Genomic DNA, 27,595 nt, shown 5'->3' with positions numbered 1-27,595 from the left:
GGGGAGGGCAATGGGAAGATATGTACACATGTAATACCTTAATAAAAGAATGGGGGAAAAAAGGATTTTGCAGATGTAATTAAAGTTACTAATCAGCCGATCTTAAATACTAGAAGAAGATGACCCTGGATTATCCGGGCTGCCCAGTGTAATTGCATGAGCCCTTGAAAGCAAAGAGATGTGGCCGCAGGCAAAGCCAGAAAGATCTTGGAAGGCATTTTGAAGCCTCTCATTCTCTCATTCGGAGCATGAAAAGGATGCAATGCGCTCGTGATGGTTTTGATGACGGAGGTGCCATGAGTGAAGAGATGCAGTGGCCTCTAGGAGCTGGGAATGTCCCCTGGCCAACCTTCAGCAGTGGGGACCTCAGTCCTAACCCCAAGGGCAGTAAATTCTGCCAGCCGCCTCCTTGAGCCTGCTCCAGGCGCTGACACCTTGACTCAGGCCTGGGATGAGCACCTGGTGCTGCTGGACCTCTGACCTCCTGGCCGGAGAGAGAATACAACAGGAGCTGCTTTAAGCCAAGTGTGTGGTAATGGGTCCCAGCAGGAACAGAAAACACGCTCTTGCTACATCCACGCTGCGAACGCTTTCGTACATGTTGTAAATATCTTCTCAGGTGTGTCATTTGTCCTTTAAACTTCACCCTCAAATAAATTCGGTCTTCCCAATGTCATCATCAGTGTTCCAAGTTGGGAGATGTCCTTTGCCGTCACCCCCACATACCCAACTTGCATGCAAAACCCATCCGAGGCCCTGCCCCCAGAGTTGCTGATCCAGTAGGTCTGGGAGGGCCAGGGCTTTGCCTTTCTGACGCTGCAGGGCTGGTTGCAGGGCTGGTTGCAGGGCTGGGGTGGTGGGTGGTACCATTCTTTGAAAGAACGCATTCCTCCAGGGCCCAGGAGGGTCCTTAGGGCCCCTCCCAGGTGAAGGGAAGCTGAGCCCCACTCTCCCTGGAAGCCCCGCCTTCACACTCAAGAACTCCGTTCTCATTGGCTGCTAGCGAAGGGATCCCCTACGTCACAGTGCTGTTCACTTTTCTCGAACTCCAGGGGCGGGGACACTGCGCCTGCGCAGTGGAGCTCGGCTCACTCCTTCGGAGCGTCTGCGAGGGTCCCGGCGGCGCGCGGAGACCCCATGGCGGAGTCGGAGCCCCTTCTGAGCCGGGCCCGCGGCAGCAGTGGGCGCGACTGCCCGGCGGGCTCACACGCTTGCGTCCAAGTCGGCCCTGGTGAGCGACGGCCGGGGGCAGGGACCGGGTCCCGCGGGGGTGATGCGTGGGGGTCCCGCGGCCCGCGCCGGGTCGCTGCTGTCATTGCGGGCGCGCCCCGCCTGGCCGCCGAGGTCCGAGCGGGCCCGGGCAGCGCGGGGCGCGAGGCCGGCCGCCTTCCGGAAGGCGGGGCGCTGCGCCCTGCGACCCTGGGCCGGGCGCGGAGTTGGGGACGCCGGCGACGGTCAGGCGCTGCGGGGGTCGTGCCTGCCCCGGACCCGCAGGGCGGAGAGCGCATCGCGAGCCTCGCGCAGCCCCCCCTCCAATCAGCCCAGCCCTCTGCAGCCCCCGCGGGGTGCCGGGGTGGACCCGGACCACGTCCTTCTCGTGGGTCGCCGTGGTGACTCCGAGGAGGCAGCAGTTCCATTTCCCCCTGATCCTTACGGGGGAAACTGAGGCACAGAGGGGGCATTTCCCTACCCAAGGTCACACAGCCAAGTGGTGGCCCAGGTGGGATTCCTCTTGCTCTGCCTTCTCATTCTGGGTCCTAGGAGGCTCCCCCGGGGCTGGTCCCCTTCAGTTTGGGGTTGGGGCAGGCCTCTCCCAACCAGGCCAGCTTCCTCCCCTTGCCCTTGGCTCTCCCTCCTGGCCTTCCGGTTTACCCCGCAGAGAGATTGCTGAATCCCCAGAAGGGAGGAGGGCTGGGAGGGCGGAGTCCATCTCTCCCCCAGGGCTTCAGCCTCATTTCACCGAGGAGGAAATTGAGGCCCAGAGCCTCTCTGGGACCTGTCCAAGGTCACAGCCCTGGGATCTCGTGCTGCTGCTGCTAGCACCAGGCTGGGTGCTCCTTCCCGGGCCCCTGTCCCTCTCTTGGTCCACTCTCCTCTGTCTGGGAGGGGTCTGTGGGGGGTACCCACCCATGGCACAGCCGTGGCCGATCTTGACGGGAGAGATGAGAGAACTGGAGGCCCAGGTGGCCGCCTGCCTGCCCATCTCAGAGACTGTCCCGGAAAGTTCTCCATCCAGCCCGTGCCAGGCCTCGAAGGGCCGTGGACAGGGACGCGTGGAGGCATTCAGGGGGCATGGACTTGGTGTCTGGAGGTCTGGGGAGACCCACGAATGCCCACAGCACAGGGCCAGGGCAGCCCGGGAGCTGGTGCTGATGGCCATTCTAAACGGAGGAGTACCGTGACAAGGCAGGTCCCGGATGACATTGGGGTGGGGGGGCTAGTGGGGGGAAATGCTCTTTGTCCAGACGCTGTGGCCTCAGCGAGGGCCTCTGAGAATGTGGACAGGATCTCCCTGCCAGGCTACCTGGCTGGCTCTGGAGACCCGGGGGCAGTGGGGACGGAGAACGGCTCATTCAGTCTCTGCCCAGCTTCTGCATGGGGCCTTGTGCTCGGTCGGGGGTGCATGTCCCAAAGCCGCATTCTCCTACCAGCAGGGGTGGGGCCCTTTGCTGTTGGGTGTCCCGCTGACCCCAGCGAACCCCACGGTCGGTCCTTCTGACTGAGCCCCACCTCATGGGCCAGGGCCACAGGGTGAGGATAGTGGCTTCCTCTTCTCCTTGCTCTTCCTGGGTATGGAAAAGGCGGGGGACAAGGTGTAGTTATGCTATAAAAGGGGCTTTTTAATAATTAGGCTGGCAACTGGTAGGATGTTATCGTGCACGGCGCTTGAACTCCGTACGGTAACCCGTTCAGTCTGCACGGCAGTCCTGTGGCATAGGGTCTTCGAGGAGCCGAGGCACAGAGGGGTGAAGGGGCTTGCCCAGGGTCACACAGGGAGCTGGCCAGGTTGTGCAGCGTGGAGCCTGAAGTGAGGGGGCCCCAAATCTGAGGTGGGATGCAGTTGGGGCTCCAGTTGTGTCCTCTGTGCTCTGTTCCACTCTGATGTTCCCACCTGCCGTGGCCAGCAGGGTGCTGGGGTGCCGGGTGCTGCCCGGTGATTGCCACCCAGGGTGCTGAGTCCCTGGACCACCAAGGTGGAAGACAGAGCTCCTGGTGGGGCTCACGGGCGTGGAGGGCGTGGAGGTCTTGGCCTTGGTGGGACCAAGTTCAGGGTGAGTGTCATGGAGGGCACAGGGTGGAGGAAGCAACAGGAGAGGAGGCCGAAGTGCCGGGCTGGGGTGGAGCCTGTCTCCTGTGGCAGTGGGGACCCGCGGGAAGCTGTGGTGTGCTGAGGGTTTGTGACAAGATCCCTCTGGCTGCTGCAGGATGGGGAAGGGAGGCCGGTGCTGGGGCTGCAGAGCTGGGTGGGAGGGGCCTTCCTGAGGTTCGATTCCCCGAGGGAGGGCAGAAGGCCAGAAGGCCAGGTGAGGTGGCCACACCCAGAATTTTACAAAGCAACAACCAAAAGCCAGGCGATCGAGTTGGACGAGCGCTGGATGGTTCCGGGGTGCCCCATACTCTTGGCCTGGAATGGCTTGCCCGGGCCTGAGCCCCTTCCGCTGTCCCCTAGTCATGGGCCTGGCGGAGCCTGGGCCCCCGGCTGCTGGTCTCTTCTCGCAGAAGCTGTAGCCTTCCATCTCTCCAGGCCCAGATTCCACTTCTTCCCCAGGGATTTGGTCACGGGGCAGGCATTGTACCCAGTGGAAAGCCATTGTACCTGTCAGGCCCTGCCACACACCGGGCAGAGCGCCGAGCGGGGTCCCCTCTGGGCGGGTGTGGACACGCAGCAGGTGAAAGGCATCTTGGGAAGGAACGAGCCAGGTTCTTCCCTGGACGCCCGTCATGCTGCGGCGGTGAGCATCTGTGACCTTCGCCCAGCGTGTTCCTTCTCTGCTCCAGGTGCCGAGGCCAGGCGGGATCTGTGCTTTGAACAGGCTGTGATCTTTATCGAAGACGCGATCCAGGTGGGCAGCGCCCGCTCCTGGGCTGGGCCTGGGCTTGCCTGGGGCTGTGGGGATTGGGTGATGGGTGCCCCGATGGCCCCTTGCTCCTCGCTGTCCTGGAGTCAAAGCGGGGGTTGGTAGACTGTGTGGTCCACATAACCCTAAAAGTGGGCGCTGGGATTTCTTATTCTGAGTCCCCAGTCATTCGCTGTATTGATTTACCACCTACTGCAGACCTGCTGTCTGCCACCTCATCCCAGATCCTGTGAAAGATGCCCAGAGATGGCAAGACCATCCCCTGCCTGCAAATGACACACAGGCTGGAACAGGGAAATAGAACATGGAAGTGGGCAGTGCCCAATCTGTGGAATTGGGCTGCAGGCTTCCGGGGGTGACAGCTGAAGTGGGGGCGGGGTGTGGGCCTCACACAGGGGAGAGAGCTCCCAGGCACATGGGCCCAGCTGTGCATTCAGGACACGAGTGGCCCTTCGGTGGACCTGCCTGGCCGGGGATGCGCCCCATCTTCTGGGCACATCTTACAGCGTGGCACAGCGTGGCACAGCGTGGCTTTGCTGGGTCACGGTGGGGCATCTTGCCCGCCTGCTGAGTCGAAGCTCACCCTGCGATTCACAACCTGTCCCCCCACCCTGGGCCCGCGTGTGGCTGTGTTGTGTGGCACCGAGACTGGGGGGACCCTCACTGACGCTCCCCTCTGTGACCGTTCACTTCCAGTATCGCTCCATTAACCACCGCATGGACACCAGGTCGATGTGGCTCTACCGATGGTATTACTCGGACACTTGCCAGTGGTGAGGATGCACACGTGTGGAGTTCGGGGTTCTCGAAGCCTGGCTGGGCGGGGGAGGCTGTCTTAGGGTCCAGGCGGGCGGGCCCCTGTCCCCAGGTGGAGAGGATGCTCTCTGCCCTCCTGACTGGAAAGGAGTGGACGGTAGACAGGAGGGCGAACATTCCGGTCAGCCCTGCTGATGGTTTCAACTCCATTCGAGTTATCTGAGCACACGTGTAGCTGGAGCAGGAGCTGTGGTTCTGCCTGGGGACCCCGGCGTCTGCCCCGCTGCTGTCTGGGTGTTGTGCCTGCCCATCTGGTTTTTCGCCCAGAGTGTGGCTGGTTCTCACGTTTTAATCTTTTTTTTTGTTGTTTTGTTCCCTTTCCAGGATTTTGGGCTTCACCATTTTCTTGATCCTGTTTTTGGCTTTTATTGAGACCCCTTCCTCGTTCACCAGCACCTCGGACGTCCGCTACCGCTCGAAGCCCTGGAATCCGCCCTGCGGCCTGACGGAGAGCGTCGAGGTCCTGTGCCTGCTGGGCTTCGCGACCGACCTCTCTGTGAAGGTGAGCGGCGGCCGGTGCGGAGCCCGGGACCCCGCACCTTCCTGACCTGCCAGCTGCTTTTCTGGTTTATCTATTACTTTTATTTTTAATTCTCACCCAATGATTTTTTTTTTTTTAAATTGATTTGAGAGAGAGATTGAGAGAGAGAGAGAGAGAGAGTCATTGGTGTGTCCATCCATCGGTTGCCTCCTGTGCCCACCCCCCAACCATGGATCGAACTCGCAGCCTTTTGGTGTACAGGACACTTCAGCCAACCCAGCCACCGGGCCAGGGCTCTGATTTATTTTTAACGCCCCCAGAGCTATCCGCCAAATCTGCTGCCTGTGCACTTTGACCCACTGAACAGAGGCCTCAGTTTCTTGGAAAACTCTGGGCCTTGGAGCAGAGGCTGTGTGGCTCTCAGAGTGAAAACAGTCCAGGTGGAGCCATCAAGGGCTGCAGCCATGCTGGACCTGTGGGTGTCGCCAGGGTCTGCCCCGAGGGTAGATCCCAGCCCGCCCTCCCTCCCACCTTCCCTCCCTCCCTCCCTCCCTCCCTCCTGGAGAGTAGAGAAGCTCAGAGGAGGAGGCGGGGAGGGTGGAAAGGGGTCCGTCATGTAGCAGCTGCCGCCTAGCGTCTGACTCTCGATTCTATCTGTGACCTGAGTCCATGCGGAGCTGGGGCTGGCCCTGCCCTGCTCATGTGAGCTTCTGACTGGGTTAGAGCCTTGAGCCTTAAAGCGAGGAGGGACTGGGCCCTCAAAGGAGGAGTCCAGCACTTCCGAGGATTCCAGCGCTTCCGCCTGGCCCACAGTGTGGGCTGCTCCCTGCCTGTGGGCTCCGGGTCACATGGTGCCTGGTGCCTTGGTCCTGCCGGGGGGAAGGGTGGGTCAGCCTGGGATGCTGACCAAGAGCAGCGTGGGTGCCGATGTGACTGAGGGCCCCGGGCAGTTTCTTATTTCTTCTTTTTAGCTCATTTTGTGGTTTAGGAGGTCTTGGGGGTTTTTAAACTGGAACTGAAACTGGTGAGAAGTACTCATTAGCATTTCTTGAATGATCTGGATGTTGGGGAGATCTCAAAAGGTGACAGTTCAGAGGGTATCTGCAAGCCTTGAGCTCTGAAGGCCTAGTGATGGTGGGAAATAGCAGTTGGGTGCTGTTTGCTAGTCTTTTCTACAACGAGTCCTGTGCCTTGGCATTTTGTCGCACAAACTAAACACATGGTTGGATGTGACACTGGACAACCAATGGGTCTGGGCTGCCTGTCACTACTTGAGCCAATTCAGCAGAGACGGGGCTGAATCATGTATGAGCGTTTATTCCAGTAATGCCGGCAGCAGGTCATCCACGAAAATCTGCTCTGCCCCCGCTTCCCGTCCCCCCAAGAAGCCGGCTGCTTATGTTGGGTAGGATAAGGGTCACAAGGGGCAGTAGGCAAAAGGAATACGGACGGGTAGGCAAATGGGTATTACAGGCACGGGGAAGTGGGCCAAGCAGGTCGGGTGGGACTCCATTGTTGGGGCATCTGGGTTGTTCATCTTTCCATGATAACAGGCAGTTCTTGAGTGAGAATGGATCTCATCCCAAGGTCTACTGCCAGGTCCAAGGTTGACTCCCAGGTCCCAGGGGGCGTACAACTCCAAGCCAGGTTAGCATGTCCGTTCTTTAATTAGAACGAGACAATCAAGGTTAACAGAGCATGATTAATAGTTCTTATAGCTCTATTCCCAATATTCTATTTTAGACCCTAACAGATGGGCAGAGCGGGCAGGGACCGAATTATCGATGAGGAAACTGGCGCCCGAGCTGTTGAGTGCCAAGCTCAAGGTCCTCAGCTGCCTGAGGTCGCTGGGGGCTGGGAGGGAGCTCTGCTTCCTGCTCCCCACGTCCCGTAGAGACCACGCTGCTTGCCGTGTGCACTGACAGCCTCGACTGCTGCAGGGCCATCTGCACGGATGCCCGCCCGCCCGCCCGCCCGCCCACTCACCCACTGTCTCTCTTGCAGAGCTACCTGGTTGGGTGGCCCCAGTTCCGGAAGAGCCTGTGGCTGCTGGCCTACCTTGTGGTGCTGGTCGTGTCTTTCGTGGACTGGGTGGTGTCGCTGAGTCTCGTCTGCCAGGAGGTAGGTGGTGAGGTGGCTCTGGGGCGGGAGTGGGGAGCTCTGGGCAGGCTGCACAGTGTAGCTGCCCAGGTGAACAGCTGGCGTCCTGAGGTCCTGCAGTCATCCCACCCATCTCCCAGCTCCCAGCTCCCAGCTCCGCCCGCCCTGCATAGCCCTCCCTGCATGGCCGTGAGTCACCCATTGCCCAGGGAGCCTGTTCCCACCTGGTGATGACCTTGAGGCCTGGAGAAGGCATGAGGACCTGGGAGCACGTTCCAGGGTCCCGATTCCTGCTCCCCTCCTTTAAGCTGATTCCTTGACTGGATGGGTCCCCCATTAAGCACCACCCCAGGGCCTCACCCTGGCCACACGCCCAGAGCTCTGTGACCCCGACAGCAGAAATCCATGGGAGCAGGTGGCCCTGCCCGTCTGACTGCAGCCTCTTCGCTTCCCCTCAGAACACCCAGGAGCACTGCCCTGTGGTTGGTGGGACAGGGCTGGGAAGAGTTGGTTTGGGGACTTTGTGCCCATCAGGGCTGGTGGGGGACACATGCCAGAGGCCCACCAGGTGCTTTAGTGGAGGGATTTCACAGGGACTGAAGCGGGTTGAGTAACCGAAAGAGCGAAAAGGGGGCCCATGGGACTCAGAGCTGCAGGAAGCACCCCTCCTCCCCCACCCCGGGCTCCCAGAGCTGGGACCTGCCCTCTGACCTCTGGGGAGGGCACCCTGCACAGCAGGTGCTGGTGCCACCCAGAGGCTCGATGAGGTTGGTTCTGGGAGCGCTGAAAGCAGGGGTGGGGCTGGCAGCCTCGGGCGCCGTAGGGACAACAGGTGGACAGAAAGGTCCCATGTCCCTCCTGCCTCCTGGCTCCCTCCAGTGCCCCCACTGGCAGAAGAGAGTGGGGAGCAGTTGATGGAGGAGAAATGTCAGCGGTGGGTCCCAGCACCCACAGGCCACCTCCCACTTCCCTGTGGGAGCACCCACAGCTCACAGTTTTCCCTTATAGGGTGCTGCCCTCCCACAAAGGAAGAGCTCCCCTCCCCCCCAGGAGCCTCCACTGGCTCCATTTCCGAGTGCAGTCATTGTGTCCGTCGTATCGGCCACTCGAACATTCTGTCACTTCAGCGTAAATGGTGACCCTCCCACCACCAGTCCGGGTATGACGTTGGGAGGAAGATTGGCTAAGATACACTGACGTGTCTGTGCTGCTGGTCGCCGGTCCTAACAGAAACCTGTAACTTCCTCCTGCGCCCACCCACGTGCTCCCAGCTGGTCTGGGTTCGTTATCTGGTGGGGGGCCACATTCGTTCCTGAGGGGCCTCAGTGCTCGGAGGTCCTGCCTCTGGCTACTGGACAGTAGCCCCCCAGTCTGTCCTTGGAGATGGCCCACTCACCCCGCTGGCACCCAGCCCCTTTTCGCCAAGAGTCATGGTGCCCCTGGTGGAAGCACCCCCTTCAGAAGCAGGTGTTCCCAGCCGGCAGGCCCCGAGTTTGGGGCGGGAGCGGAGGTGTTGCAATCCCTTTTGCCCTGTGTTCCTGCCTAGGGCCCTGGGCCCTCCCACAGGCCGCCTGCTTTGGGCGAGGGTCTGCGGAGAGGCCGGCGAGTGCTGTGAGCTCTGCCCTGGCCGGAAGCGGGTTGGCTGGAAGCGGGTTGGCCCTGAGGCTTGGATGGTCCTGGGAGAGGCCTCAGGCAGGGCGGGCAGAGCCGCAACCTGCACACCTGTCTGTCCAGAGTGGGCAGAGCAGCGCCCGGCAGGGGAAGGGCCGGGCAGTCACTGCCCACCAGGGGCCACATGGGGGCCGGCCTGGGCTCCGCTTCTGGCAGGGTGGGCCCTCGGTAGTGGCCTCCGTCCCTGGAGATCGGAGAGGGATGTTGAGGGGCTCGGGGACACCCACGGACTGTCATGCTGTCCAGAGAGCCTCTCCTGGGGGTGCCCTGGGGTGCGTTCCCTCCTGCCCACACGTGTCCTCCGCAGACGTCCTTGTTCCCGCTCAGCGAGTCTGTTCCCTCCAGGCCCTGACCACCACCAGGAAGCGTAGCCTTTCTCAGCACAGTGACCCTCCCCCGGCCGAGCTTTTCCTCGGCGCCGTCTCTTAGGGAGTGACCCCTGTTGGGGCTGGCCCAACACCCAGATCCGTCTGCAAACCAGGCCCGAGGTTTGTCTCCGTGGCCAGCTGGCTGGTCAGCATCGGGGGCCCTCGGGGAGGCCTTGGGGCCTCTGACCTGCTTGAGCCGGGTCTCACTTCCATGTGTACCTGACCGCTTGTTCCTCCCCCAACTTGAGGCCGAGTGGGGCGGGGTACATGTGGGCTGCAGGTCACCGAGGGGCCATGGTCACGGCCCAGCGTGGCTGTTTCTCACAGGAGAGGAGTCGTCTGTAGCTTAGTTGGTGGCTCCTCCCAAAGCCTCGGGACCCGGGCTGCAGGCTCAGGTGGCCTTGCCAGGCTTCCCAGGCGCTGAGCTGGCTCCCCCTGCAGGTGAGCCGCAGGCGGTGCCTCCCACCTCCGTGAGCTCCGCGTGTGCCTGCCCTGACGTGGCCTCGGGAAGCCCTCGGGACTGGGTTGCTGTCTGGACGAAGCCACACTCTGGTCCGTGTCTGACCACAGCCAAGGGTCCGAGACGGGGGGGTGCCGGCAGTGCCTGGAGGGAGGCTGAAGGCCTGGTCTGGGCCTGGGACGGGAGCTCCTGTGCAGTGGGCCGTGGGCAGGGTGTGGGGGCGTGGGTGTCCGTGTACTGTGGGTTCCTTGGTCTTTGAGGTGCTGTGCGGGGCGCGGGGGCCCTTCTGCGAGGAGTGCCACGCAGGGAGGTGCAGGGCATCCTTGCCAGGTGGAGGGCCTACTGTGCGCCAGTGCTGCGGGCCCTTGTCCTCTGGGGAGAGACTGGCAGTCCCAGGAAACACCGGCTATGTAATGGGATCTCAGTGCCAGGGAGAGGGACCAGGGCAGCACTTGAGGAGGTGGCTCTTCACCGGGATGGAGGGACAGTGACAGGGACAGCCCGCTGGCTGAGCAGACGGGGCTGAGTGCCGTGCCCGCGGGATGGTGAGGGGCAGCGGGCTGGGCTGGAGGGCCCAGGTAGGCCTGGACGCTTGGGCAGGAAGGTGACATGGCCAGCCTCACGTTTCTAAGACAGGTCACTCCGTAGGGTTGTTGATTTGGGTTGAGAGCCTGGATTAGAGGTTGAACTTGGGAGTCCAGAGCATAAGATGAAGGTCACCAGGGCGCCAGGCCAGAGAGCGGGGAGGCTCCCTGTGGGGTGGGACAGCCCCGGCGAGAGCCAGGTGCAGACTGCTCTGAGAGGTGAGGGGCCACCCCCTCGGGAAGGGGCACTGCGTGTCTGCAGCGCTCGGCGTGCTGGCACAGCGAGGACGCCTGAGCCTAGGTCAGGCTGTGACCCGAGCCGGGAGGGAAGCAGCTGGGGCGTGTGGCCCGGGAGGGTCTCTGTGGTTTGCCCACCTCCCATGGCAGGAGTGGGGTGTGGGTGGCGCTTGGAAGCCTGGCCTGGCGTTCAGTGTCCTGGTCTCTTCCAGCCCCTGCGGCTGCGCCGGCTGCTGCGGCCCTTCTTCCTGCTGCAGAACTCCTCCATGATGAAGAAGATGCTCAAGTGCATCAGGTGGTCGCTGCCGGAAATGGCCAGGTGGGTGTGCCGGGCTTGCAGGCTGGGCCGGCTCTCCTGTTCCCTGCCCTGCGGCCGGCATCTGGGCTCCCCTCATGGCTCCCGTGGCTGACCCTCACCCTCCGGCCCCTGGGGTCCTTGGACTCCTGGGACATGCCCCTGGGTGGTGGGTTGTCCCTGCCAAAGAGCGAGGCTTGGTTTGGGCAGGACCCCGGCTGGGTGCATGGCAGGCTGTGGGGCAGCGGAGGGGACCAGCCCTGAGGCTGGCTGCGGGAGCTCCCTGGGTGGCCGGGTCCCTGGACCCCCATCCCGTTGGGCATGCGGGCACCTGCCCGGTGCTGAGCCCGCGCCGTCCTTGCAGCGTGGTGCTGCTGCTGGCGCTGCACCTGTGCGTCTTCACCATGCTCGGGATGCTGCTCTTCACCGGCGAGAAGGTACCGGCCGCCGCCGCTCTGCTCGGTCTGATGGAGGGGTGGGCCCTCTGTTGGTCTGCCTCGTGGGAACTCCGCTGGGTAGTTCTCGGACTGCCTGCCCACCTCACGGGCAGGGCAGTGGTGCCCACCTGCAGTCCGCTGTCTTGCTTCAGATGACCGCGTTTAGAGGAGTCCCACTGCTCCCCTGCCCGGGCCTCCTGGGCTCCGGTAGCTGCCTCTGCCTGGCAGCCTCTTCCCTCCCCCCCCTCCGGCTCTGACGGGGCTTTCCTGCACCCTCCTAGACGGGCCCTTCAGGTTGGCACTTGGGGTCAGCGGGACGGCCCCTCTCACAGCACCTGTCCGCCTGTCCAGCAGGCACCTCTCGCCATGTCCTTCTTCTCCAGCTGTGGGCTTTGCCTGGCCCCTCCGTTCCTGCCCTTGCTGCTTCCGGCCTCCGCAGCTTGATGCTGTGTGGAGGTGCCTGTCCCCTGTCACCCGGCTTGCCCCCTACACCTACACATCTGTGGTCCCGTGTGTCTGTCCTCACTTCCTGGCCAGGCCACTGTCCTCAGGGCCAGAGTCCTGGCATTTCTGTCTGGGGAATGTGGCCAGCGCTTGGCCAGGGCTGGTCTTCATTAGCTTGTGGCAGTGTTTGGGGGTTGGTGCTGAGCTGCCCACAAGGGAGACTGAGGACTGCCCCCTCCGCCCCCCGGCGTGTGTGTGTGTGTGTGTGTGTGTGTGTATGTGTGTGTATGTGTGTGTGTGTGTGTGTGTGTGTCCAGCTGGCACACTCTCAGGCCCCAGGGCCGTGCAGTGGCCGCCCTTGCTGCTCTCCTGCAGAGCCCATGACAGTTGGGCCCAGAGGGTTGCTGATTTCATGGAGGGGCCTGGGCTGAGGAAGGAGAGCGGATGTTGGCCGTGGGTGGGAGGGTCCCCTGGCTGGGCCCAGGGCCTGGAGCTCTGCCGGCCCGCGGCCTGAGCTGGCGGGGAGCAGGCCCGCGTGGCTCCTCAGGGCTGCCCCCTCTGCTCTCAGCAGGACGATGGGCAGGACAGGGAGAGGCTGACCTACTTCCGCAACCTGGCGGAGTCCCTGACCTCGCTCCTGGTGCTGCTGACCACGGCTAACAACCCCGACGGTGCGTGAGCAGCGGGCTGGGCGGGCATGGGCTGGCCGGCGGGCAAGGGCGGGGGAGGCTTGGTTCCTACGGAGCTGAGAGCCGGGTGATCAAGGCCTCCAGCTCAGCAGGCGGCGGGTAAGCAGGGTGACCTGGGTTCCCCCCTCCCGCCCTTCCTTCCTTTCCCCCCTTTTCCTTTTTCTACGTTTTCCTTCCCTTTTCATTGTACTTTCTCGCTCCCTCCTTTTATAACTGCTCCCTGTCTCCTCTTTCCCCTTCTCTCCCGACTCCTCTGAGAAGCTAAAAACTGTTCTTTATGTGGTGAGGAACGGCAGTGTTCAGGGGGTCCCCGCTGGCCTCTGGGCCCCACCATTTCCCCAGCTGTGGGGTGCGGCTCAGCAGTTGTGTGTGTGAGGCCCCGGGTTGTCCCTGGCCATGGCGTCCCCTTTGGGTTGCTGATGGAGCCTGTGTCTGCTCGGGCCCGGGGTGGGCAGGACGGGTGGCTGTCACCCCGGGAGAGCTGGGCTTCCGGCCTGTGGGGATGGTCGCAGGAGCAGGCGTCAGCTCAGCATAAGGGGTGGGCATCCTTGAGGGTAGTGAGCTCCCCGTGACCAGGGGTGTGCGAGCGGAGGCGGGAGGGTCAGAGTTTGGACGGGAAGGCCTCCAGCTCTCCCGGAGCAGAGCCCCCTCCAGAGAAGGCGAAGGGTCTGGTCATAGCAGGGGTGGGACCAGTGCTGAGGCTGTGACCCTGTGTCCGTTTTCCTGGTTTCCTTCTCAGTCATGGTTCCTGCGTATTCCAAGAACCGGGCCTTTGCCATCTTCTTCATAGTTTTCACGCTGATCGGTGAGTCTGGGCGGGTCTGCAGGGGTCACTGGGTGAGGCTCTGTCCCCTGTGACGCTCAGGGGTCGGTGTGCTGCCCGACCCTGTGACTTCACCTCGGGGGGCGGTGGGGGGCCCTGCCTGCAGTCTGTGACCACTGAGACGCTGTCCTCAGTGCCCACGCTGGGCAGGCCGGTGGCACCTGCGCTGTCTGGATGAGGACAGCGAGTGACTAGGGCCCAGGCCCGCGTCCTGCTCTGCGATCGTTCGGGCCCTTTCTGCTCGCACCCCTGGGGTTGCTGTGCCCGTGGGACCCTCTGCACCTCTGGGCACTGCCCCTCGGCCCCACAGCTGCTGCTCCTCACTGACCGAGGCGTTTCCTTCTTGAAGGAAGCTTGTTTTTGATGAACCTGCTGACGGCCATCATCTACAATCAGTTCCGGGGCTACCTGCTGGTGAGCGAGGCTGCTGGCCGGGGCCAAGCAGCCTGTTTGGGGGGGGGAGGGGGCGGCCTGGCCAGGTCCCCATGGGGGTAGTGTCCACTGTGGTCTCTGCACTGCCCTCTGGCTCCCTCTTGTGGATGAGCTGGAGCTGTGCCGCCTCCTGTTCCTCGGAGGGAAGCGACAAGATTACAGCGCCCCGGGGCAGCGGACTCTGGGCCTCTGTGTGGGAGAGCCAGGACCCCAACTACACGGGAGGAAACGCATGCCTTAGGGACTGGCGCAGCCAGTGCCCTCAGCTCCTCCCTGCAGAAACCGTCCTCAGAGTCTGTGCCTGTCCAACCGGGGAGGCCCTCGGGCTGCGGGCCGAGGGCTGTGCCGTCCTGCTGGGCTGGGCCGGCCACTCAGAGGCACCCTCCCTCCTTGCAGAAATCTGTCCAGGCCTCACTGTTCCGGAAGCGGCTGGGGACCCGGGCTGCCTACGAGGTCCTCTCCTGGACGGCAAAGGGAGAAGCCCGCCCTCAGGGGTGAGTGTGGGCTCCCCGGGGAAGCGGGGCTGCTGCTGGGGAGGCCGTGGTGCTCAGTAGGGCTGGAGCTAAGCACCACTCCGCAAGTTCCCGCGTCAGCCGCCCGCTCACCTGCTCACCCTGCCCGCCCTGTGCTCCAGGGGGCCCAGCGGCTCTGCCTGCTCACTCGCCGGCCCTTCCCTTCCCACACACCTGGGCCCCAAGCTGGGTGTTGGGAACAGAGGGACCTGGGCCATGTCCCCACTGCGCCCTGGCTGGAGGCTGCTCGTCAGCGCCCCGCTTCCCGTCTCCTTGGGGAGGACCCCCCTCCCGTCTCCTCGGGGAGGCCCTGACAGTGTCTTGGGATGTTAGAGGGTGGCTGTGATGGCCCGTGTTCGCTCCTCCTGTGGAGGCCTTGCTATCGCCCAGGGCTGTGTGGTTCAGGCCAGAGATCGGGCGCCCGGGGACTGAGCTAGTGAGCTCACTGGGTGTGGGTGTTTTTTCCCCACAGAGTTGGGGTGAAGGCCCAGGACCTCCTGCACGTGCTTCAGAAAGTCCAGGTGGACAGCACCCACAAGCAGGTCATCATGGAGGTACCAGCCCCACCCTCCCCACCCTGGCCTCCCGCCCTCCCCGCCCTCCCCGCCCATGCTCCCCCCGATGGTCCTGTGGGCCAGCAGCCCCTGATCAGGACGGGGTCCTCTCCGAGCAGCGGGGGCCGGACCGGTCTGGGATTGGGGGGGCTCACCCTCAGGCTCTGGCCTTGGCCCGGCCTCCCCGCCGACCTGTGCCTCCCTGCTTCGCAGAAGGTGCGTGCCCATGGCGATGGCCTGCTGTCAGCTGACGAGTTCCAGAAACTGTTCAGTGAGCTGGACAAAAGTCTGATGAAGGAGGTAACTGGGCCAGGGCTCCCAGGGTTAGGGGGACGTTGGCAGAGGCAGAGGGCTTGACCACCTGGGTGACTGGTGACCGGTGCCAGGACTGGCCTGCCCCGGGGTTCCGGCCCCTAGGACGGTAAATGGCTCGGAGATGGTTGGCTGTTGGAAACTGGGAGTGTGGTTGCCCTCAGAAAGCCAGCGAGGAGCCTTCCGAATGGCTTTCTCTGTCTCCGTGACAAACAGCCTCTTCCCCGTGTCCTCCCGCGGGGGCTCCGGGTTTGGCTAAAGCCGTGGTCTTTGGTCCTGACCCGATTGGGGAAGCCCCCACATGGGCCGTGGCGTCCCGCTCAGCACCGTGTCCAGACGGCCCCCCGCCTGCGTTTTATGTGGATTTCCTGGAGATGCTGAGGTTCACAGGCCGTTCAGGGTCGGGAGGGGCTGCTGGTCCAGCCGCTCGGCCTTCGAGAATGGGGTGTGGGCAGCAGGCAGCGGGGAGTCCGCCATCTGCTGGCCGGACTCCGCACAGCTCTGTGCCGCTGCTCAGTCAGCTCAGCGGCCGTGACGAGTGCCACAGCTGGCGGCTTGCCCAGCAGGGTTTACTGTCCCCGTCCTGGAGACGCGAGTCCAGACCCAGGTGTCCCGGGCTGGCTCCTCCCAAGGCCTCTCTCCTGGGTGTGTAGACGGCCGTCTGCCCCTGTGTCCCCACGTGGTTCCTCTGTGTGTTTCTGTGTCCTGACCTCCTCTTATAGGGACCCAGTCCTGTGGGGTGAGGGCCGCCCACTGACCTCTTTAGAGCAGCGGCCGCCCACCTTTCGGACCGCACGGATCACCAGTGGCCCGCGGGCCACCGCTTGGCGACCGCTGCTTTAGCGAGCCTTTTCTACATTCGGCACATTCTGAGTCCCAGGGCTTAGGACTCCCACAAGGCATTTCGGTGGGACACAGTTCAGCCGACGGAAATGGTCATGCACAGTCTGCCTCTGGGGCCTCGGGCCCCTGTCAGAGGCGGTTTCCTTAAGGACGAGTTTCCTGAACTCTTTCTGGGTCACCTGCAGGTCACCTGAGCCAGCCCTGCTCGGCCTGTCGTGTGGGGGGCTGCACACTTGGCCCGTCGTCATGGGGCGCGGGAAGCGGGCGTGGGGACCGGGGCGGACACTTGGCGTGTTCACGCCCATCAGACGTCTTCCTCCCATGGCCCCTGGCATGTTCTGTGTCCCCTCACGGCGCCCTGGGTCTGAAGTCCAGAGCTGTGGTTTGAGGTAGGCGTGTGGGGGTTGGAGGTTGGGGAGCTGTGCTGACCTTGGTTTTATGACACCCTCTTTCCCCAAATGCTGATCGCAGGGGGCAGGCAGGTGCTGGGTGTGTGGCTGGGACAGAGCCGACCAGCTCGCCCTCCCGCGGCGTCCCTCCCGTGTCCTCCAGTGAGGATGCCTGGCCTTCTGCTCACCGTTGTGGCCGAGCAGGCATCACGGCCGAATCGGGAGCCGAGAGGCGATAGGTTGAGGAGCAGCATAGCCTGTTGGGGTCCCGCCCAGAAGGGCCACGCTGACAGTGTGCATCTCACTGTGTCCCCTGCAATTGCAGGCCTATATAGGGCGTCCCCCCAAAACGTGTACACACACACTGAGTAATCATAAAGGCGGCGTTTATCCAAGTACAGCTCATTTTCAGAATTGAGCTCTCAGCTGGCACAGTGTGTAAACGTGTTTGGGCCCAACATATGCCCCTGAAGAAACACTGCTTTGTGACGTCTGCACGAGGGCACCTGCCTTTCACTCGGCGGCGTCTTCTAGGCCGCCATGCTCGTGAGGATGAAATGTTCTGTGACCTCTGACGCGGCGGCCACAGGTCACGCTCCGCGGTCAGCCCTGGAGACGTGATTGTTGTGAAGAGCGCTGGGTGTTTCATTAAAAAGGTTTTTATTGAGTTCAGAGAGGAAGGGAGCGGGAGAGAGAGAGAGAGAGAGAGTCATTGATCCGCTGCCTCCTGCACACCCCACACGGGACCGAGCCCGCAACCCGGGCCTGCGTCCTGACCGGGAATGGACCGTGACCTCCTGCTTCATAGGCCGACGCTCAACCACTGAGCCACACCATCAGGCTGTTCTGTTTGTTGCCTGTGAATTCAGTAGCCCCGTGCAGTCTGGCCGCTGTGTGCGACGGGGCGGGTGTGGGCATTCTCGCGCTCCTCACCTCTGCGCCCCCGACCACTCGGAGGCACGTCGGGGTGGTTCCTGTCGTGCCTGCTGCTGCGTGAGGGACCCGCACCTCTTCCCAGTGTTTCGTGTCCGTGTTTCCTGCCAAATGGCCCTCCATCACTTCCCACCCCTCTGGCTCTGCGCCACGTTTCCGTAGTTACCAGCATAGAACTTACCCGTGTTTTTGCACGTAACGCTCTTCACATCGTGGCAAACACGAGAGGCTGCGTGATGTTTCGTGCTGGCTTCCTTACGGTGCCAGGCGCCGCCCAGGGTACCGCTGCCTCTCGTGTTACGGACGGTGATGGCGTCTCCGTGTGAGGGGCCGCGCCTGGGTTTGTGATGATGCCCTGGGCTGGGTAGACGGGCAGAGGTCAGGTAGAGGGACGTCGGGTCCCAGGATAAGGGCCACGGCCCCGTTTCTGAGCACGTGTTCCCTCCAGCACCCGCCACGGCCCGAGTACCAGTCCCCGTTCCTGCGGAGCGCGCAGTTCCTGTTCGGCCACCGCTACTTTGACTACCTGGGGAACGTCATCGTCCTGGCGAACCTCGTGTCCATTTGTGTGAGCGCAGGCCTGCCCTCCAGTGGCCCCGGGAGGTGTCTCGTTCCTGGCCCTCTCCCCCTCCTCCCTCCCTCACTCCTTCTCTCCCCTCTCCCCCTCTCCCCTCCCCCTCCCCCTCCCCCCTCCCCCCTCCCCTCTCCCTCACCTCCCCCCCCCCCCCCCGATGGCCGACCGTGGCCTTGGGGTCGGCCCGGCGCTGGGCCGGGCTCCGAGCCTCTCCTCTGGCTCTGCAGGTGTTCCTGGTGCACGACGCAGGTGTCCTGCCCCAAGACCGCGACGACTTCGTGCTGGGGGTGAGCTCTGAGGCCGCTCGGCTGTCCGGCCTCGGCTGGGCTCCGGGTCAGCTGGAGGAGGGCCATTCTAGTTCCGAGGGACTGGTGTCGTGGGGTCCCCAGAGTTGGGGGTGGCAGGCCGTGGGGGGGAGGCTGGCGCAGGCCGGGAGCCAGGTGCAGAGGCCCGATGAGCGCAGGGAGGTCGGCCTAGTGGGGCGGACAGCCGAGGGGGGGTTGGAGAGAAAGTGACCCGAGGGGGCAGCGGGGGCTCGAGACCGAATGGCCCGGGGGAAGGTCGGGGCGGCCCGCGGCGCTGGGACTGAACGCCGGGCACCGGCGGCCCCTTTCAGATTCTCAACTGCGTCTTCATCCTGTACTACCTGGCGGAGATGCTGCTCAAGGTGTTTGCGCTGGGGCTGCCCGGGTACCTGTCCTACCCCAGCAACGTGTTCGACGGCCTCCTCACCGCCATCCTGCTGGTGAGCCCGCGGGCCGGCGCCGCCTCCCTGGGTGGGCGATGGGAGCTCACGCTGGCGCTGCGCCAGGGACCCGCGGGCCTCGGTCCTGGGGCTCCTGCCTCCAGGGACCAAGGGGCCGATTTCCCCAGCGAGGTGCTGGGTGGGCGGCGGATGGGGGCACGGGAGGGTCTGCAGTGTCTGGGCGTGGCGGGGGTCAGGCTGCCTCTCCTGAGGAGGCCCCGATGGAACCCACAGACCCCCCTCCCCGGTCACCCCCTCTCCTAGCACAGCCTCTGATGCCGCTCAGAACAGTGAGATGATGTGGGTGGAGGGGGGAGGTCTCAGGCACCTGCGTGTGCTCCGGACACGTCCCATCGCTTTTCCCCAGAGCCCCCGGGGGGTGGGGTCGCCCGTGGGTGACGGCGATGTCAGTGCGGCACGTGCTCCCGTGTGACTGCTGAGAGCCGTGGGCCCCCCGGGACGGTGGGGGTTCATTCAGCCCGTCTCTGGCCAAGTGGCTTCTCCCCGCCCAGCCTTTCCCCTGGCCCGCCCTCACGCGTGTGCCCCGATCGGAGACCACAGTGTCTTTCTCAGCCTCGGGAAGTCCCAGCATGTGGACCCAGCCCGTGGGGACGGGACCCAGGTCCGATTCTCCCCGAAGGCCCTGTGGGGAGGCCTTGCTGGGCTGAGCGTTAGATCTTCCGAGAGCCGCCGGGTTAGCGTTGCTGTAGCGATGCCTTCTTTTCTTTTGTAATTAAAGGTTTTGGAGATCTCAACTCTGGCTGTGTACCGATTCCCACACCCAGGCTGGTATGTGACTGGAGAACCGAGGGCGGCTACAGCAACCCGCCCGGCTAGCACCCGGGAAGGGTGGCCCACCGTCCCGCCGGGACTCGAGGGCGAAACACCCGGTTGTTAGGAAAGGGGGCTCCTGGCCCCGCCCCCTGAGGGCCTCTCATGTTTCTTGACTCGCCGTCAGTCAGGACGAGTTCCCAGGGCGGCGGCAGGAGGCCGTCGGTGCCCCTCTAACGCAGGGGGCCCAGCCCGGCACGGGCGGACGTGTGGCCCAGGGAGCCCCAGCTCAGGGCTGGGTGACGTGGGCACTGGCCTTGGGCTGCAGCCCTCCTCTGGCTGGAAGGCCTGTGACTGGGGCTGGGCAGAGTCTACCTCTCCATACGGTGACGGGCCTGGGGCGTGCCGATCTCACGCTGCTGTTTGAGCCCCAGGGCCCCTGGTTCTGGCCACGCAGAGGGATGATGCCCGGGCAGGGGTCCCCGGGTACCTTGCCATGTACTGTGGCAGCCATGGGTCGTGCTGCCCAGAACACAGCCGCCCGGCAAACACACATGCTGGCCTCGGGCCCTGGGCGGCCCGGGTCTCTGGGCACCTCTGTTGGGCTGAGCAGCTGGGACTTGCTCTCGGTGGAGCGTGGGCCTGAACGGCTTGCTGTTCAGGGTCAGCTCGGTGGCAGCCGCTGGGAAGGGTTTGTCTCAGAAGTCGCTGGGCTGGCGCTGTCCTTAGAGGCTGAGGGGCTGGGCCCGTGGTGACATGCGCTTCACGGGGGCCAGCTCTCCTTGTGTCTGAAGTGTGTTTGTCTGAGAGTTACGGGGCTGACATCCGGGTGAGAGTGGGTTTAAATTTAAATAGAAACGAGAGCATGGTGAGGCCACGAGGGACACCAAGGGTCGGGACGGGGATGGGACAGGATCCAGGGCCGGGAGATGGGGTTAGGAAGGGGTGAGACTAGGGCATGTGGTTAAGGCTCAGGGGATAAGGTCAGGGGTTGGTGGCAAGGGAGAGGGTCAGGAGACGGGCAGTGTGGAGTCAGGAGTTGGGGTTGGAGGGCGGGGTTGGAATAGGACGTGTGGTTAGGGGTTAGGGTAGAGTTGGGACAGGGTCAGATCAGGACACAGGGTCAGATGATAGGTCAAGGTCAGGGGCAGGATATAGGGTCAAAGGAAGGGATCAGGGAATCGGATACATGGTTAAGAGGGGTCGGAGGTAGGGGTGTGAATATGGGTTGGGGGGTAAGGGATGGAGTCAGGGGCCAAGTCTCCCAGTTCTGCTGGGACCTGAGCTGGGTGTCCGGGGTCTGGAACCTCAGTGGTGTCCCATGTCAGACGGAGGGTCAGGTGGCTGGGCGCCGTGCGGGGTGGTGCTGTGGAAGGTCCGTGACCACTCTGCCCTCGGTCTCGGTGAGGGTTTCTGGCTGGAGCCCGAGATGGGGCAGGTTCTCGTTGCTCCCCCTCACTCTCTCTGCTCCCCCTCACTCTCTCCGCTCCCCCTCACTCTCTCCGCTCCCCCTCACTCTCTCCGCTCCCCCTCACTCTCTCCGCTCCCCCTCACTCTCTCCGCTCCCCCTCACTCTCTGCATCTGCCTTTCTCCGTTATCAACCATGAGTGTCCTGTCTTCTCGTCGCTGGTGTCCTGGGCCTCTCCCGACCCATCTCCCACGTGTCTCTCCAGGAAGCCGGAGCTGCGGGGCCTGCTGTCGCTGTGGGACATGGTTCGCCTGGTGAACATGCTCATCGTGTTCCGGTTCCTGCGCATCATCCCCAGCATGAAGGTCCGTGGGCACCGCCGCCCCGCCCCTCGCTGCCCCGTCCTGCTCACACGGCTCCTCGCTCCCTGGAGAGGGGGAGCCTGGGCAGGGAGGGACCAGACCCTGCGGTGGGCCCCGCCCCTCGCCTGGCTGGGTGGTGAGGCGCCAGGCCAGCACGGTGGGGCTGGGTGAGGCTCTTGGCCAGGTGCAGGGGGCGTGTCCAGCTCTCGGGGCCCCTGGCAGTGTGAGGGCAGGGCGGAGCCACATGTTCCCAGGTCCCGAGGTTTCTCCAGGGTTTCTGGAGGGGCTCCTGGTCACGAGAGCAAAGGTAGGCTTGACCGCAGCGCTCACTTCCAGGACCCCAAGAGCAAGGATGGGGGCTGTGAGCATCTCCGAGCCTCCGTGTCTCAGGGTGCCCACCAGGAGGGACATCAGCCTGGAGGGGTCGGGGAGGAGGTGGTCAGCGGCCCGGGCCCAGCCCAGCCCAGCACGGAAGTGGAGTTTCCTGCTCCATCTGTTTTCCCAGGGACGTTTCAGGGGAAGAGACACCGAGGACACCAGCCCCTTTCTGTGTGTCCAGGGCCTTCCCCTGCACACCAGGGCTCCCCCCTGAGGGCAGCTCGGGGTCCTGGGTGCAGGTGGGGCTGCTGCCCCGAAATCTCTGCATGCCACACAGGCATATGTGGTCACATATGTGCGTGTGAACATACAAATACCCACACAAGTTGTGACCACACACATGACTACAGCCCACACATTTACACATGTAACCACACACATGTAGTAAATCACACAATGTAACCACATATGTAAACACACACAATAACATGATTATACATGTCATCACAAACATAACTATACACATACACACCCAGCAATGCATGTGCACATAACTAACACAATCACACACAACACACATGCAATCACACACTTGTACACTATACACAAATATAACTATATGCACATACACACAAGCCCCCCGCATGCACACACGTGTACACATGTACACACAGTCATGCACACGTGCACATGCACACTGGTTTCCCTCTGCCAGCATCCAGCTATGATATTCTAATGTATCAGCTGGGAAATGGGGCTCAGGTTTGTGTGGGTGGGGAGCAGCCCTGTAGCCGGGGTTCTGGCTGCGTCTCTGAGGCCCCCTTTCGCAGACTTGGTCCCTAGGGGCTGACCTGGGAGCCTCCAGGCCAGAGGAGCTGCCTGGCCTCAGCGGCTGGAGGGCAGCATGGCCTGTCCTGCACGCGGGCCTCACTGCGGGGACTTGGAACCCAGACCCAAGGCTGGGTGGGCAAGGTGTCTGGATGTGTGGGGGCGAATGAGTGCCTATGCGTGGCTGGTGTGTACAGCTGTGTGTGTGTACTGCTGTACAGGTTGTGTGTGTGTGTGAGTGCGTGTAGGGGTGGCTGTGGGGTGTGTGCACAGGTGTGTGTATGTATGTGTGTGTGTAGGGATGACTGGGGTGTGTGCACAGGTGTGTGTATGCATGTGTGAGTGCATGTAGAGGAGACTGGGGTGTGTGCACCTGTGTGTGTGTGTGTGCACAGGTGTGTGTATGCATGTGTGAGTGCATGTAGAGGAGACTGGGGTGTGTGCACCTGTGTGTGTGTGTGTCTATGTGAGTGTGGGGTGTGTGCACAGGTGTGTGGGTTGGTGCTAATTCACCTGCCCTTGCAGAGGGAGGGTGATGGGCAGGGTTGGTGCCACCTAGTGAGACCAGGAGGAATAGCGGCTCTGTTCTCTCCCTGTCCTCAGCTGATGGCCGTGGTGGCCAGCACCCTCCTGGGCCTGATCAAAAACATGCGGGCTTTCGGCGGGATCCTGGTGGTGAGTCTGGCCGCCCTGTGGGCCTGGGTGGGGTGGTCGCTCAGTGGGAGTGGGGCTGTGGGTTGGGCGAGCTGCCTGCGGGGGGAGCACCACCAGGCAGGAAGCCAGAGCGTCCCCGTCTTGCAGACAGCTTTTCAGTCACTTCCCAGTCCCTCCTGTTCCGGGCCATCAGCTCCGCCGCTAGCCCAGCCGGGTCAGGGCTGTGAGCAGGTGGGCCCGGTGCTGCTCCAGGCCCAAGGCCCGTGGGCCGCGCACTCGGTGACGGTGACGAGGCAGAGCCCTGCTGCGCAGGTGGTGCCGCTGGCGGCCTTTTTGTCCGTTATTTTGAACAACACCGTGGGGGTGGGGAGCCCTGGGGGGAGCCCAGGCACTCCAGGAGGCTAGAAATAGGATCTTGGATCAGGCCCCGTCCCAGACCCCTATTTGCACATTGGAGGAAACTGAGGCACAGGAGGGGGCAGGGTTACCCCAGGGTGTGCACCCCTCCCCAATCCCCCCGGCACCTTTGGGATAGGCCAGGGCTCAGGCAGCAGCCCCTCTCCGAGGCTATTGGGTGGTGCTCCTCGGACACCCCCTGGTGGATGTGGGAAGCATGGTGAGACTTCCTCCTGGAGAGGCCTGGCCTTCTCCCTTCCCTAGGACCAGCTCCTCCCGGGCCCAGCTTCTCCTGTGCCCAGCTCCTCCCTGGCCCAGCTCCTCCCTGGCCCAGCTCCTCCCTGGCCCAGCTCCTCCCTGCCCCAGCTCCTCCCTGCCCCAGCTCCTCCCTGGCCCAGCTCCTCCCGGGCCCAGCTCCTCCCTGGCCCAGCTCCTCCCTGTCCCAGCTCCTCCCTGCCCCAGCTCCTCCCTGCCCCAGCTCCTCCCTGCCCCAGCTCCTCCCTGCCCCAGCTCCTCCCTGCCCCAGTTCCTCCCTGCCCCAGCTCCTCCCTGGCCCAGTTCCTCCCTGCCCCAGCTCCTCCCTGCCCCAGCTCCTCCCTGCCCCAGCTCCTCCCTGCCCCAGCTCCTCCCGGGCCCAGCTTCTTGCCCTGTTGTGGAGTCCTCCTCGTCACTCTCCCTGCCATACTGGTCCTGGACGGGGCAGGCAGCCTTCACTTCCTTGGCCTCCCGCTGGGCCCGTTTATCTGTGGGGCTCCCTGGCGGTGGCTCTTCCCTACTCCCCGTCAGCCACTGTCCTGTGCCTCTGGGGCAGGTGGGTGGCCAGAAGGGGTGTCTGGGAGTAGAGCCAAGTGTTGTGGGGGGCTAGCAGCGCCCATGGTTGGGGGCCGTGGCCAGGCTGGGAACCCTCACAGGCCAGCCTGGCTCTGTCTCCCTGTGGGCGGGGCCTCCGCAGGTGGTGTACTACGTCTTTGCCATCGTTGGCATCAACCTGTTCCGGGGTGCCATTGTGCCTCCTCCTGGAAACAGCAGGTGAGGTGGGGCCTACAGGTGCCGAAGGAGCGCTGGCTGGGGCGGGGGCAGGGCGGGGGGGGGGGGGGACCGGGACAGGTGTAAGTAAGGACAGGGGTGAGGCCTCGGCAGCGTGGGGGTCAGCTCTCCAAGAGGAGTCTCCTGCTCTTTCTCCTTCTCCCCTGTCCCCTGCCCTTCCTCCCCCTGGACCCCTGGCCTAGAGTCTGTGCTGACTGTTCCGATATCTGCTCAGAGCAGCCCCCCCAACCCTGTTGGACCTTGAGCTCCTCCACTCAGCTCCCCCTAGGCTCCCCCCACAGACTCCCCCCAGACCCCTCACCGGGCCGGAGCCGGCAGGGGTGTGAGTGGAGAGCTGACGGCTGCCCGGGAGCTTCCAGAAGCTTCCAGCTGCCCTCACCGACCCTCCGGAGGTCAGGGGCATTTCTTCTTTTGCCTGTTTCTGGGGGCCCAGAGAGGGTTCCACGCTGTGCAGGGGCTAAGGCGGTGTAGGGCATGCGTGGTGTGCGTGTCCTACACCCCGCCCTGACCCGCCTGTGTCCCAGCCTGGCCCCTAATGGCTCGGCGCCCTGCGGCAGCTACGAGCAGCTGGAGTACTGGGCCAACAACTTCGACGACTTTGCGGTGAGTCCCTCCCCCTTGCTCCCCGGAACCCCGGCCCCCTGCCTCCCGCACCCTCCTGGACCGTGCCCGCTGTCCGCTGTCCGCAGGCTGCCCTGGTCACGCTGTGGAACGTGATGGTCGTGAACAACTGGCAGGTGTTCCTGGACGCCTATCAGCGCTACTCGGGCCCGTGAGTGACCCGCCCGGCTCCCACCCGGCTCCCGCCCGGCTCCCGCCCTTCCTCCTGTGCCCTTGCCCGGGGCTCTGGGTGGCACCTGGCGTCGCTGGGGATGTGTGGGAGCAGCACAGGCCCTGGAAACACCAGGGGGGCTCCTTGGGGGCCTGGGGGCCTGGTGGGCATCTGGGGGGGAGCCTGGAGGGACCTGGGTGGAGGAGGGGAAGCCTTGGGGGGAGTAGCGGGGAGGAGCTCAGCCTGGAGCGCAGCCCAGCCCCCGGCATGGTCCTGGTCCTGGTCCTGGTTCTGGTCCTGGTCCCAGCCCCGGCTCCACCTCCTGCTGGCCCTGCCGCCTTGGGCAGCTTGTCTCAGCTTCTGGTCACCTCTAAAGTGGGAGGACGCCACGGGGTTCCCGGGCAGGACCAGGGAGAGCTGTCCCCGACTCGCGGCGGGCTCTGCGCTCCTCCATGGTCTCGCTGTGCTCACGGTGGGCCCTGCGCGCGCCTCCTCCTGGTCCTCCGCAGGTGGTCCAAGATCTACTTCGTGTTGTGGTGGCTGGTGTCGTCTGTCATCTGGATCAACCTGTTTCTGGCTCTGATTCTGGAGGTACAGGGAGAGTCCCTGGGGGGTTTGGGCGGCTCCCCTGTTGCTGGGAGAGTCTGGGAACAGCCCTGACATTTGACCTGAGGGTGTCCTCAGGCCCCAGGGCCCGGGGGGCATGTGGCTCCCAGGAGCTGGTGGCCCTGCAGGCCCTGGACCCGGGCTTCCCGGGCCCCTGCCGTGGACACCAGGCGGGGGTGGGGTGGGGTGGGGTGGGGAGGTGAGGCTGGTTTCACGCAGGACCGGCACCCATGGCCTCCCTCCACCCTCCCGCTCCCCAGAACTTCCTTCACAAGTGGGACCGCCGAGGCGAGCTGCAGTCCCTCTCAGGGGACCAGATAACCTCCGTGGACCTCTTGTTCAGGTGCGCAGGTGGCGAGGAGGGAGGCGGGGGGTGCTGGCCAGGCGTCTTGTGACAGCGACACTCCCCACCAGCCCGGGCTCCTGGCCTCCCTCTTGCGGAACTCGAGCTGGGATTGGCGTCGGGTGCGAGCGTAGAGCTGCCTGCTGCCTGGGAGCTTCAAGAAGCTCCCCGGGGTCTGGGGTTGGGGTCGGGGTCCAGGGTTGGGGTCCGTTGCTTCCGCTGCTCCTGCCGCCCGGCCGTTCTGTCCGGTTCTCCATCGAGCGTATTCGTGGAAACATCCTGCAGGTGCCGTTAGTCTCCGGTGGTTCTGTGGGTGGACGTGGACAGGGGCCCGAGGACACCGCCCTTGGTTCCTCTCCTAGTGGAGAAGGTGCCGGTCCCCCTCGTGGGCCTGGGCTGCCTCGCCACAGTGGTGCTCTCTCCGCCCCAGCAGCCCACCGGGGCCTTGAAGAGCGCGATACAAACTTCCCGCAGATGTGCTGAGCCCGGGTCCCGTCCTCCCACGTCCCCCGTGCACGTGTGTGAGGCTGTCCTCCGCAGGGAGCCGGCAGGGGGCCCCGGACTGCACGCTCGCCGTTCTGAAGGGCCGTGCACACCTTCTCCCGATCCCGCAGGGAGGTCCTGGAGGAGCCGACGGAGGAGGAGCTGATGGCCAAGCTGCGGCATCACCCCCACCTGCAGCTGTGCAGGTGACGTCCGTGTGCCTTCCTGGCTGGGCGGATGGCGATGTGGCCTGGGCACCAACGCGGGTCCCGGGGAGAGGCCGCTGCGGCCCAGAGGAGAGACAGAGCCACTCGGCCCACCGAGGCTGTGACAGAACCGACAGAACTGAGGCCCTGTGCGCTGCCGGGCGGAACGCGGCAGCTTCTGTCTGCGGCATCGCGGCTCGGTCGGTGCGTCAGCAGCGTCCACGCCACATCGTGCCACACCGCGCCACGCCACGCCACGTTCTTATGTGAGCTGCTTTTACTTGTCTGAGTGCGGGAAGAGGGTGACTCCAGGGACCCTTGAGCGGGTCTGAAAGCAAGAAGCAGGGCCTCCTCTTGCCCCTGCGGTTTCCGTGGTGCCTTTGCTGCCGGCGGCCTTCAGGGACGAGAGGCCCCGTGGGGCCTGCACCGGCCGGCCGGCAGCTTCCCAGGCCAGTAAGTGTGGATCCTGCTGGTTTCACACGCAGCAAGCCTCGGCTGTTTTATTATTGTACGAGTTACATGAATGTGATTGGGTGTTTCCTTACGGGTCAGAATGCCAATATCAATACGTCTTGCAAAGAATGAGGTGTCGTCTTTCCTGCGCTACAGCTGTCCTGCTCCT

General features: G+C 63.8%; 1 protein-coding gene across 1 annotated transcript; it reads left to right on the top strand.

Moving 5' to 3' along the window:
• Positions 1–1,090: 1,090 nt before the first annotated feature.
• TPCN2 (two pore segment channel 2) lies at positions 1,091–27,595 on the top strand. The gene is made up of 25 exons (XM_008146842.3): positions 1,091–1,231; positions 4,000–4,064; positions 4,776–4,852; positions 5,220–5,397; positions 7,381–7,497; positions 11,009–11,115; positions 11,456–11,528; positions 12,541–12,643; positions 13,401–13,466; positions 13,834–13,898; positions 14,313–14,410; positions 14,901–14,982; positions 15,196–15,282; positions 17,908–18,027; positions 18,261–18,320; positions 18,650–18,778; positions 19,518–19,567; positions 21,224–21,323; positions 23,070–23,141; positions 24,469–24,545; positions 25,088–25,166; positions 25,253–25,335; positions 25,845–25,926; positions 26,202–26,284; positions 26,899–27,595. Exons 1-25 carry the CDS (start codon positions 1,138–1,140, stop codon positions 26,975–26,977), a joined length of 2,226 nt encoding a protein of 741 aa, XP_008145064.1. The 5' UTR covers positions 1,091–1,137; the 3' UTR covers positions 26,978–27,595.

Source organism: Eptesicus fuscus, chromosome 13 (genome assembly GCF_027574615.1).
Source record: "Eptesicus fuscus isolate TK198812 chromosome 13, DD_ASM_mEF_20220401, whole genome shotgun sequence".
Classification (NCBI taxonomy): domain Eukaryota; kingdom Metazoa; phylum Chordata; class Mammalia; order Chiroptera; family Vespertilionidae; genus Eptesicus; species Eptesicus fuscus.
The sequence above is the reverse complement of the archived record's forward strand: the minus strand, read 5'-3'. Positions and strand labels throughout refer to the sequence as shown.

Bases quoted from the DNA above. Each gene is read 5' to 3' on its own strand.
- TPCN2 (XM_008146842.3), top strand. From the start codon at position 1,138: ATGGCGGAGTCGGAGCCCCTTCTGAGCCGGGCCCGCGGCAGCAGTGGG. The intron at 13,467-13,833 runs GTGAGTCTGGGC...TCCTTCTTGAAG, and splicing joins CATAGTTTTCACGCTGATCG to GAAGCTTGTTTTTGATGAAC. The intron at 15,283-17,907 runs GTAACTGGGCCA...TGTTCCCTCCAG, and splicing joins ACAAAAGTCTGATGAAGGAG to CACCCGCCACGGCCCGAGTA.